General features: G+C 39.9%; 2 protein-coding genes across 6 annotated transcripts in view; one reads left to right on the forward strand and one right to left on the reverse strand.

Annotated features, from left to right (window-relative positions):
* Positions 1 to 202: 202 nt before the first annotated feature.
* Positions 203 to 1169, reverse strand: rprma (reprimo, TP53 dependent G2 arrest mediator candidate a). Its single transcript, XM_034232417.1, has one exon. The coding sequence runs from the start codon at positions 937 to 939 to the stop codon at positions 631 to 633; it is 309 nt and encodes a 102-aa protein (XP_034088308.1). The 5' UTR covers positions 940 to 1169; the 3' UTR covers positions 203 to 630.
* Positions 1170 to 5155: 3986 nt separating this feature from the next.
* The window catches only part of galnt13 (UDP-N-acetyl-alpha-D-galactosamine:polypeptide N-acetylgalactosaminyltransferase 13), a 47101-nt gene continuing 39942 nt past the window's right edge, over positions 5156 to 12314 (forward strand). For 2 of the 5 annotated variants that reach the window (XM_034232374.1, XM_034232376.1), the window contains exons 1-2: positions 5157 to 5586; positions 11225 to 11515. In XM_034232374.1, coding sequence (XP_034088265.1) covers positions 11374 to 11515 — 142 coding nt within the window. In that variant the 5' untranslated portion in view covers positions 5157 to 5586; positions 11225 to 11373. Of the gene's footprint in view, positions 5587 to 11224; positions 11516 to 12314 lie in introns of all 5 variants that reach the window. The other 3 variants (XM_034232375.1, XM_034232377.1, XM_034232378.1) reach the window with 3 other exon arrangements.

Raw genomic sequence — 12314 nt, forward strand, 5'->3', positions numbered from 1 at the left:
TCAACAACATACAACCTAATCTTAATTACATCTTTTGGGTTCTAACATTTAAATCACTCTTGAAGAGGGCGTTGTGATTCATGGAGGGGAAAAAATACGTGAATTAAGAGGACAACTTTAATTACAGTACGAATTTATTCCAATTAACAGAATACAGAATGTTTTTCTCCACCGCCCAAACTCATACAGTCAACACCAGGAAGTCAAGATAAATACATCGAATAATATATTGCATATTGTATGCAAAAACACATACAACATACAGTCAATGTTTAAAACAATAATTGCTTGATGAAGCAGCAAATGTGAAGACTTTGCCACTTTATGAGGATGCTGCTTGACATACGTAGCTCCAACTGAACAGTGCTTGACTGAATACTTAATAAACAAAGAGGCTTAAAAAGCACTATACCTCTTGGAGATGATTGAGTCTTTGTTGGCATTAAAAAGCCTCAAGGAATGACTTAACGGAACACCTTTAAGCCGCAGTCACCAGCATGGTAAGACACCTCTGAGGTTTTTTAAATACCAATATGAAAACAGGGTCTTGTTTGTTGATCGCTTTCTCTTCCATCTGGCTTCACTGGACTTCAGATCTGATTAACATCTTTATACAAAGGTCCTCGTCAGTCAGTAGGCTCCAACAATAACTGTCTCCGTTTCTTTAGACGGTCTCCTGTCCGTTACTAAAAAGTTGATCATTCCCTCTGACTTTATGAGAAGGTTGCAACCCAAGAAAAATATGCCAAAGACCACCGTGAGGGACAAAACGCACATCACTGCTATCTGGACCACCCTCATGACGAAGAGGCTCCTCTCATCCGGAGCAGCGGGCACAAAGCCGTTATCAGTCACCACGGAGGAAAAGTTGCAGCAGAATAACTCTTCGGTCTTGTTGAGCAGTCCTCCCTCCGTTTGGTTGAACCCGGTGTTATTCATTTCCACTTTTTAGAAAAAGGTCAAACTTTGAGTTTGAGAGATGCGAGAGCCAAAGAGTAAACAACTTGCCTTGTTACAATCCCTGAGAAATGTGTCATCAGGTGGAAAGTAAAGATGATGTTGATGAGGCGCAGAACTGAAGAAGTTCCGTCAGGTTAGACAGTGCTCTTCGGGAGTTTAACAAGCTGCTTTGGCATCACATTACTGGAGATTTCATGTGGTCTGTAGCCAGTTTCAGGACGGAATGACTCCTCCCAACCCGCGGGTAAGTAGCCAGACAGTAGCTGCCTGCGTTAAAACGCTTAAGTGAAATGACGACAGTGTCACGACACAGCACGAGCGCCACCATACGACCAGACTGCGCACGTGTCTCAGGAGTGTCCAACGAAGCATTACTGTATGAGGTACATTATGTCCTGTTTGTGTTTTAAGATCTAACATCTGCAACTATCTTTAGACTTTATAATGAATTATTTAGTATCGATTGGCTTTTAGCTTTTGTATTGGTTTATTGTTACTTGTTCTAGCTATTGAATCATTGTGTAGCACAATTGGAAAAAAACACAATCACACTTTTTGGTACACTTTCAGGATTTTGACAAAAAAACGTGAATGCCTCCCATCAAGGGCTTACTTTGTTTCAAGTGTTCATTTGTTCAATTTATAAACACAGGTTTTACTAATAACAATATGTAGTTTATTGTGTCCCAGTAAGACAGTTAGGAAGCACCTTACCTTACCTTGAAAGTTAACGGAAGCAACTAAAAATAATTCAGCTATGATTAATTTTTTATTATTTGCATCCGTGCTTTTTCTACTGTGTCAAGTCAGAAGAGAACAACTTCTGTCTTCACTACTGCCGCAAAAACAAAAGCTGACCAACAAGCAGAGGTTGAAGACATTCTTTAGATATGTGTTGTAAGCACATCAGACAGTATTTCAGCAAAACAAAAATATATGATTTAACCGTTTCATGCATAGAGGTCACTACAGTGGACAGCTATTCAAGGTGTTTTCTTGTATATGCATTTATTTTTTTGCCTAGTTGCACCATCAGCCACTACATAGGACCCTATTGCATCATCCCATACTGCTACTCAGTGCCAAGTCAGTGTAAGTGCATGATACATGTCTCTAAACCAAGATGGACGACAGAAAGCCACATCCTTTTATGGAAAGCGTCCCCTGTATACAAAAATGTGGTGACATCAAGTAACAACTAAGGAATCATTCATAAATTATCAAAGTATTGATTTTATGTTTGCAGGAAATCATGATTAACAACCTGTCCACTACAGTGGACGTCATGCATCACTGGCTACATTTCAACTCCAATTCATACTGGTACTGCTGCTGTTGTTCCCAGGGCCGTCCCTCCCTACAGGCATATCATGCAGACTGTGTGGGGCTTCACCTTGTGGAGGGGGCCACACCTTGCGGAGGGGGGCCTCATCTGAGGCGCACCTATGCGCTTATGTGGCGCAATTAGGGTGGCGTGGCACGGTTTCGCCGCTGCGAGGCTCCACTAGCACTCATCAAATAACTGTGCGTGGGGCCTCAAATTGGCCCCTGGCCCTGGTTATTCTTGAAAATACTTCATCTGCAATATCTTTTTGGGCCGTAAATCAATATACTTATGTTATTATAATGTAATTTTAAATTTGCACATCTTTATTTATCATTTTTTCAAAATGTACATCTCTTCAGTTCAAACCCTGAACGCATACTGTCCACCTGAGTGGACATATACAAATCTATTTGAAAAAACTAGATTAAAAAAAAAACTAAAGTTCAAATCTTGTTTTTCATGCCCCAAGAGCAATAATAACACTTGGTAAAAAAATCCTGACTGAAGTTTTCATAATTCATGCATGAAAGGGTTAATATTGTTCAACTAATGTTCTAGCCAGCTGCACAAAGCAATGACACAAGGTGTTCATCCCTCTCTCTAGAACAAAGAGAAACCAAGACATCCACTGACATCTAGTGGATGCTTTGAGTCCAGTGCGGTGAGGCGGTGTGGTGTTAGTGGAGCCACACTGTAGGTGTAGCGTTTGCGCTTCAGAGGAGGCTCCCTCTGCAAAATGAGTCTCCATCCGTGAGGGGTCTGCGTGATCTGTGTGTAGGGAGGGGCGGCCCTGTATAATAACGTCATATTAAATACAGTCATTTGGTCTTTAGCAACAGCTTGTGAGAGCAGTGCATTCATCTGTGTTCGTTTTAATGCTGCCAGTTTGTTGACGGTCTGTGTGTTGATGGGACTTCTCATGCTCCCTAAATGTTTTCCCTGCCTTTCGCCAGTTTCCCCTGCCTTTCGCCTTTCTGCCAAACTCCCATCCCTGATCTTGTCTGCACTGATGAGCATCTTTTCTATAGCAGAGCAACAGAAGAAGCACACCGCATTATAATTTTCTCTTATATAGTGAAGCTTTTTATAGACTGCTAACACTAAAATGCTAACTCAAAAACTCAAAATAAAACCTATGTATTGATTTGTTCAGTGAACTTTTTGGCGTTGCAGTTACAACTCTCCTGCTGCAGCCCCCTCAGCACCCCCCCCCCCCCCTTCCTGCATCCCTGACGTCGCTGTTTGAGTCTCGTGTGAACATGTTAATCTACATACATACATGCAATTATGAATGTTAGAATGTTAGTACAGTGAATTTACCACATTGTACATCTCAGCTTTAGTAGTATAGTTGTTTACAATTATACATTAGAGCTTTATTTAAAAGGTGAATCTACAGTTTTTGACAGTAGGCTACTTTTGAAAGGACATCAGAGTTATCATAGACTGTGGAACACTACTGATTCAACTCTCATCATAAACAGCAGATGGCAGCAATGCTCAACACGATTTCCTCAAGGCCTGCCATAAAAAGCTGCAGTGTAAAAAACTGTTTAATTTGCTAAACGTGCACTGTGGTGTTGATTTAACCTGAATGCGAATAACTTTACAGAATACTGTTTTTGTATTTACGTTTATTTTATTTCACTTATTTTTTTGCAGACAGTCCTATTGAGCTCAAAACACTAGAAAGAACTGAAAGACATTTATGAAATGATTTGTATCGGAGAATATTTGTCCAAAGGATAAAACACAATACATTATTTGTATTGTAGTCCTTTGGGTTAGTGTTTTAGTGAGAATAGTTAATCTAAGATCAATGACAATACAAATATACTTGAGAAACATTAGGATTATTTTAATTACTAGATTCATGGATGTTATTAATCATACAAAAAGTTAAACCTAAAGCTAAATATTTCCTTAAAGCTATAAATCAATTGAAACTGAGTTTTGAGTAATCGATAGTATCAATAGGTATTTTACAAACCAAAAAACAACAACTTAAACATAACTGTACTGAAGGTTTCCCCCAATCCACAATCTAAATGGACATAATCAGCGTAACATTATAACAAATATATAATTGTATACAGAAAAACTACACATTTTGTGATAGATGCTGTATGCGGTGGTCGCTGGGTGCGCCTACATTAACCAGATGCCCGTGACAGCAGGGGCGGTTCTAGGGGGGGGGCAACAAAATGAAAAATGTATGATTTATTACACGATTTATTGAATGACGGAATAGACGGAACTAACGTTATTCGCCATTCTAGTCGGACCCATTAGAGCGGTGCACTCAGGACCCATTAGAGCGGTGCACTCACTTTCACTGTCCGGCTGAAGCGCTTGAAAAACAAACATTTTTCATCTCGGATCATCAGAGGCTGTTGCATCCAAGAAAGACTGATTGAAACCTACGTTTCGTGAGACTACCACGATAATTGAAGGTGATTTAAACTATTGTATCCGTGTAATTGTAGATGTAAAGTAGAGATGTAACTGTTCATTGCCTTTATTTTTATATAAATATGATATGGTGTTAGTGCAAAAATTGTACTATAACTTAAGCTGAAGCTAACAGTAATAACTATAAGATATATCTGAAATAAATAAGTGTACTGAAACAAATACCAATAATTGTATTGCATTGTTTTCTTATGCGCAATTACTTCATACTGTCTAGTTCTCTTTTTCGTCCTGCATTTATTGTGCCCCCCTCAGAAAATAACTGGCCCCCCAGTCAAATTGGTCTAGAACCGCCACTGCGTGACAGTCCACTTGGAGAGGATTTCATGAGCGACGTCGCTTTCAGCCAATCAGAGAGCAGAGACGCGGCTTTCTGAAGGTCGGTCTGAGCTGAGGTTAGATTGTGCTGAATATCATCTCGCCTGTGCTGTTACTGCTACATTATTCAGTCAGAGAACAGGTGCGAACTAAGACGTTACGTTGCATTGACCGCATCAGCTTTGAAACACCTTGGGAAGATTAATGGAGACTGGTCGTGTTTGCCGGTTTACTGCGGCGCAACTAGGGACAGATCATATCAGGGAGTCCAAACAGGTACCACGGGAGGCTTTAGCCTATGGAAACCATCACACTGCATTGTGGACTACTCTTTACTGAGATGGACTGTGGTTAGTGGCCGTTTCGAGACGTCAGTGTGCAAGAGCCATTCACGCAGTTGAATTTGGCCATTAAGTGTTGGTGTATATTAGTTCATGTTGTCTGCGTTCAACACGTTGCCTGAGAGCGAGCCTGGAACAGGTCACTGGTTCACTCCATCCATAATTTAGGTAAGCACTGAGTAGGCTATCATCATTCTCTATCACCACCACCTCCCATAGGGCACAAATATCGTGGTTTTACACACCATGACAGAGTAGATTTGTATTGATGGTGCTTAAGCTATATCATTAAATAAAATCAAGGTTACCATGCTCTGTATCAGTGAGAATATGTTCTTTGTAATTTGAAATTGCAGTTTTTCCATCTCACTTCTGTCACATGCAACATTGATTGTAATAATCATTATATAGGCTAACGTAGCGTGAGTCATTGGTCATAGTCTGTGTGGGTATAGCCCATAGCCTAGTCAAACCTACTAAACCACCACAGTGGTAAATGTAATCTTTTTTTGTCTTGTTTAGGTTATAGAGGTAGCAGTCATTTGCCTTAATGGGCTTATTGGGATCAGCTCTGTAATCACCGGCTGTGCCTTGTAGTGCTGGGTGTAGATTTGCATTTTTCAATAATGGTACTCAATGCAAATATAATACCTGATATTAGTACAAATAACATAACAATACTATTTATAGTATTACTATTTATAGTATTGTCATGCTATCTGTACTTAAAATATGTGAAAATATCAGTATTAATTTTGGTTTCTTTTTAATGCATGTGTGTGTGTGTGTGTGTGTGTGTGTGTGTGTGTGTGTGTGTGTGTGTGTGTGTGTGTGTGTGTGTGTGTGTGTGTGTGTGTGTGTGTGTGTGTGTGTGTGTGTGTGTGTGTGTGTGTGTGTGTGTGTGTGTGTGTGTGTGTGTGTGTGTGTGTGTGTGTGTGTATATGTTGACTGATCAGTCAATGCCATATTTTAAGTCTTGACAAGTTTCCAGTTCTTAATGCCACTTGGTGCAGTTTGTACTGCAATCAAAAAGTATTGATGTCTGACTCAGCTACACTTTCTGCTTGGGACACTAAAAATGCTGGTGATAGCAGGTTTGAATCCCTACCATCCTCTGAAGTACCCATGAGCAAGTCCATCCCTTAATTATCCACAGCCGAAAGCTATTTTGCGTCATGGCTGATGTATTTTCTTCCAGCTTTGTCTTCAAACGTATTACTGCCATGGTTCCAGAGTCAAGTTCAGTTGTATTGCTTTGGACACCAATTAGTTGACAGTCTGGCATTTGCATATGTACAAGCACTCCTATTGATTGAAGGAGGAATCTGTGATTTAGCTCATAGGCCTGCGACAGACATTTCACAACAAAAGGAGTTGCTAACGGGACAATTAACTGTCACTTCACAAAGCAATTAATGCCAGGTGGATAACACTTGCCTTGAATATACTGGAAAAGTGGCTTGTCAAGACATGAGGGACCTGTTTTTAGAGGTGTAAAGCAGAGAATAAATATTCCTCTTTGCAGATGGTCGGACTAATTGACTCGTACTTCTTCGGACGAGACTCCAGCAAGCTGCTGGCAGCGCAGTTGGTGGTACCAAACCCATACATGTCTGTGTCATTGACACACTAAAGCAGATGGTTAGAGATGCAAACAGACAGAATCACACCGAATCATCAATGATCATCTGTCTACCATGTGAGAGGAGGTGATATGCTACACACAGACTCGGATTTCAGCAGAGTTTTACTGAGACGTTTTCTTTCTTGAATACACTCATTAACTGGAAGTGTGGATTGCGTCCACCTACTCGGGTTAGGAGTCATTAAATGTTGTGTGAATTCTGTCTGACATCTTTAATGCAGCCGTACGCACCCTGCCTTGTTTTTGAATGAGAAAAGAGTAAGCCCAGGGCAGCGGTGTCGGACCCTGTGATGGACATTTAGACAGTGAGCAGAGAGGTCAATGTGTGCGTTCTGAGTGCAAAATCATTACCACTCTGTATGAGAAAGATAAGGGAATCCATTAGATTCCCACAAAATATGCTGCAGGCATTTTTTCACTAGTTGGATATGTAAAGGCTGCAAAAGTTGCTATCCATTAATGCATTTGCAAATAAGTGCACACTCGTATGCAAAAACCTATTTCAATAAAGTATATCTTACATTTTGAGCCTGTGCAGGGGCTGTGTGATCTATATTGTAGCCTAAAGTTCTGTTATGAATGCCTATAAGGCTACTGGGTACTTGTGCGTTTGATTTCTATGGCTGAATGCATTTCTCCCCCCTCATTCCACTTCCATTCTGATTGTACTTTCATAAGCTTTGGATTTCAGTCAACAAAACCCTATCATTTCATTCAAGTACAAATCCTGTTTGACAGAAAATGGTGTTGTTTTTCATCAGAAATATTGTGAGGCATACATTCCACACCAATGAGATATCTAGACTCCACAAATTGCATCTGGTGTGAAAGCTTCCCAGATGGTCCGAGCAGCTCTACTGATGAAGTGGGAGAAGTCGGCAAAGGGGGAAATGAGCATTCACTCATCCTTTCACATGGAAAATGTGGAGGGCTTGGGGGTCAGTCTAATATGGGCAGTTGGGTGTGTACTCCAATGGACCATCACCCCTCGTGAAAATGACCAGAGGCAATGACACCCATTAACCCCCTTTTTAAAATAAAGGCAAACAGTAACTATGAAATAAATCTATGAAAGGAAAAAAAAGGAGAAATGAAACCTTGGGTGGACCCCACTCATAGCTGCTCTTCTGGAGTGCAAACCTTTACAAAATAAAGTTGGCATTATTATAATCAATATTATTATCAAGTAGGTGTGTGTTTGAGCTTTACTGGTAAATATTCTGGGCCAGTACATTACCCAATATGATTCTATTTGAGCACATATGTAGGAACTGGTGTTGTGGAGCAATAATGGACATAAATTGCAGTACATGCCAAACATAGTGTGTGAGATATTTAAACGGGGATTCCACTGCGTACACTTTCAACTGTAAAATGCCCTTTTACATCTTGGTTACAACTATGATGCATTGATCCGACCTCTTCACCTTCTGATATGATTCTGATACCTCAACTCAGGTTATCTGCTGATTCCTATTTCTGTTTTGCTTTTTCCTAAAATAGAAACAAAATACAGTTTACCTCTCTGCAGTGGAACTCACTGGGATCATTTGTATGCAGGAAACTTGATGTCAGGGATTACGCTGGCACTACAAACTGAGTTGGCCCACACAGTGATTTGATGAATGTGCAAAAGCAGAATTTTCTGATGACAAAGTGAGCGCAACTGTTTTCAATGTGGAGCTTTCCCATCTGGCCAATCTGGGATCAGACAAACATAATTTAACCCTTAATCCCTTAACCAGCGGTGCCCCCCATTATGAGATTTTTTAAACTCTCCATTTAGTACCTGGTATAGTATTTGCTTTAATGACACAGTTTAGATTAGGCCTACCTGCTACTCTGTATACACTTTTCTTTTCACTTTATATCCTTCTGTCTCTTTTCTTTTGTCCTCCTGCTTCACATGTATACAAATAGTATTTGTTATTCCCCAAAATTGTAAATTAAACTGCACATCTGTATTACTGTAAATCTTACTCATTCCCTTTGTTTTGTTCTGTAAAACACTGTATACTGTTTTGATATGTCTTATCTATCTAACGTTTTTGTGTAATGTCATATTCCACTAAACTACAAAAACAAATAAAATAGGAAAATGCTTTGTAATCTCATCTGATAGTGTATACCAGGGGTACTCAAACTTTTTTGTTAAAGGTCCACTTGTGAATTTTATACAAGGTCAATGGTCCGGATCAATGCCAGTAAAGTCCCCCCCACACCCCCGGAGCGGAGCAACGAAACTGAAATTAAGAAGCAGTTTCGGCGCGCTATGCATGTACTTTGGTCAGGAGGTTTTAAATTGCTATATAAATAAAGTTGGATTGGATTGGATTAATCTACCTTATTTGGGGGCCCCCTTCTGGTCCAAGCACTTGCCTGTCGATAAACGGCGCCCCTGTATACACACAGACATTTCATTTCATTTTTATTTGTCCCGCTCATGGTACGCAAAACCAAATGTACAATAATTGCCACAACACATGACTACCATTGAGCGAAAAGGAGCAGGGAGAAGAATAACATCTTATGTGACCTGCCCCTTTCTAAAAAAAACAAATAAATACAAATAGATGGTCTGCCCTTCATAATAATAATAATAATACTTTTTTTTTTTTTTCACAGCCAAACATAACAGTATCTTAGGATACTAAGAGAAACACCCAAAAAAAACCAACTTATTTCCCACTTGACGGTTAACGGAAAGAAACAAAACAACACCAAAACATCACATGTATAAGGAAAAGAAAAGTGCAACACCCTCATCTGAGTCCTACTGGAGAAGAAGGTGGAAAGCGACGCATGATGATAAAAATAACAAAATGTACATTCAATACATACATACATACATACATACAGTATCATGGCTTGAACTAGTGGGAGAAATGGCACTATATAGCCAATGCCTTGAACCTCGGCAAAAATGGCATTAGAAGCATTAGAAAGTCAAGGTAAACTTGTGGTTAACTTAAATGCACGTGACACTCGTGCACACTAGTAAATATATGCACGTTCATTCTCAGAACGCGTCAGACAATATACATTAAAGGGGACCTATCATGCAAAATGCACTTTGTGATGTATTTTATACATAAATATGTGTCCCCGGTGCGTCGGGGAACTCACGCAGCGTCAGAAAATAAAACCCGCTCTCTTTTCCTCCGTAGGCTACCCAAATCTTTTAACAACAGGGGTACAACGAGCAGATACAGATTTGTTGCCAATCTGACGTCAAATCGGCAGCGGACCCACAGAAAATTGCTATCAGAAACAATGCCTGACGCGTTTTGAACGTGTTTTGGACGTAATCTCGTCTTTGTTTACATTAGCAAGCCTCGCTATCACTCAGAGCTAACCTGTACTGCAGAGCACATGTGTTTTAAAAAGCAGGAAATCAAAAAAGGAACTCACCTTGTGATAAACCCGCGAGAGAAAAAGCATTTGAGATTCATACTATTTCAGAAATAATCCTTGATGTGGATAAGAACAGGATGGCGTTTTATTACAACATAATTTAACTTTATCTCCGGTAGAATTCTGATCAGGCATTAGCTCCGCCTCCTCTTTTTTTTTCAAGCTAAGGACCCAAAATCCGCGTTTCTCTAACAGGGCTGCACAAGAGGGGTATGAGCAGTATGAGACATGGCTAAAATGGGTGAACTGTTTGGTATTTTAAGCAAAAAACTTCACAGACCTATATTTGTATAGGTATGGCCCTACAATATATTTTTTCCAATATAGCATAATAGGTCCACTTTAATTTACATCAGAATCTTTTTTTTTTTTAAATTATTATTATTATTATTTTTTTATTATTTTTTATAACACAGGGTTCGGTCCGGATTGATTTGCAGTTCGGTCCGGATCCGGACCTTGGTCCGGAGTTTGAGAAGCCCTGGTGTATACCTATGAATTGCATTAATGTGAAGTCTGAGAGGAAGTGATTACTAATCACTTTTTCAAGAGACGAATATTGATCCACTTTAAATGTGGTCGCTCATAGATTTTGCTGACTTCCTGTTTCTGCCTGCGTTGATTGTTTTAGAGCGTCATGATGTACATCCAGAATCATAGCCAGGAGACTCAAATTATGATCATGATTCCTGTCGTCATTGGATTTAGGAGAACAGCTTCTGATTGAATGTTTGCTCCCTTCTGCAGGATGACGCCTCTCGGTCAGACCTGCTCCGTCTCCTCCCTGTTTCCACACCCCGTCTCCAGAGTTCAAACGCTCCGTCAGCAGTCCTAGTGCTCCTGAGTGCTCGCTGCGACCCTTGTTCGGCTGTCCTGGTTGACGTCCCGGGGAGGTTATGCGACGGTTTCTCTACTGTAAGGTGGTGCTGACCACCTCTCTAGTGTGGGTGCTGGTGGATGTGTTCTTGCTGCTCTATTTCAGCGAGTGTAACAAATGTGATGACAGGAAAGACCGCTCGCTGCTCCCGGCCCTGCGAGGTGAGTCCACAAATATCCTGCTACACCTTCCATTCACAGTGCAGACACTTGGAGATAGATTATGAAATATTCAGGGTTTGTTGAAATTGTAAGATTCCTCAGAAACAATATTTAGCTTTTGAGGCAGCATCTGCATTTACAACCTACTTTAAGATTAGGCCACGAAATTAGGATAGTTTGTAACTTGGGTGAATTTGTGTAACTCCAGTTTATTAGAGTGGGGACAAAAAAAACAAAATAACTAACAACAAACTAACTGATTAGTTACATTTTTTTAAACTAATTTATTTTTTCTGCTTTTTTGATCTTTTAAGAATATAAATATGGTTTGGCATCAAACAATCTTGTAGATATAAGCTGGAGAGATTCATTTATTCCATAAATGCAGGATTATCTAAAAATCTAGTTTGTTTTCCTGTATGCTCTGTAACCTTGAAGTGATCTCCATGATCAAACTAAACCACCTTACCTATTAAGGAGTTCATTTCCTCACATGCCCTGCCATAAGCAGGTTGCTCAGAGGTTTGCTAAGCTGCTTGTAGGGTTAGAATGAGGTGAACTGCCAGCTACTGAGACTTATTACATTACCATAACAAAGTCCAAAGTACATTGGTGTTACTTTCAAACGGCTTCCATTTGATGATTTGCTTAACACATGAACTGAGTGTCACTGGTTTCTTTAATATTCCATGTGTTGTTTACTAGTTTAATCCTGTTCAGCCCAGAACTGACGACAATACATCTCGATTTACTTTTATTTATTTTTATTTATTCGTTTATTTGGCAGGGACATTGCACA

This window comes from Gymnodraco acuticeps, unplaced genomic scaffold (genome assembly GCF_902827175.1).
Source record: "Gymnodraco acuticeps unplaced genomic scaffold, fGymAcu1.1, whole genome shotgun sequence".
NCBI classification, from domain to species: domain Eukaryota; kingdom Metazoa; phylum Chordata; class Actinopteri; order Perciformes; family Bathydraconidae; genus Gymnodraco; species Gymnodraco acuticeps.

Excerpts from the sequence above, each read along its gene's own strand:
- rprma (XM_034232417.1), bottom strand. The coding sequence starts at position 939 with ATGAATAACACCGGGTTCAACCAAACGGAGGGAGGACTGCTCAACAAG.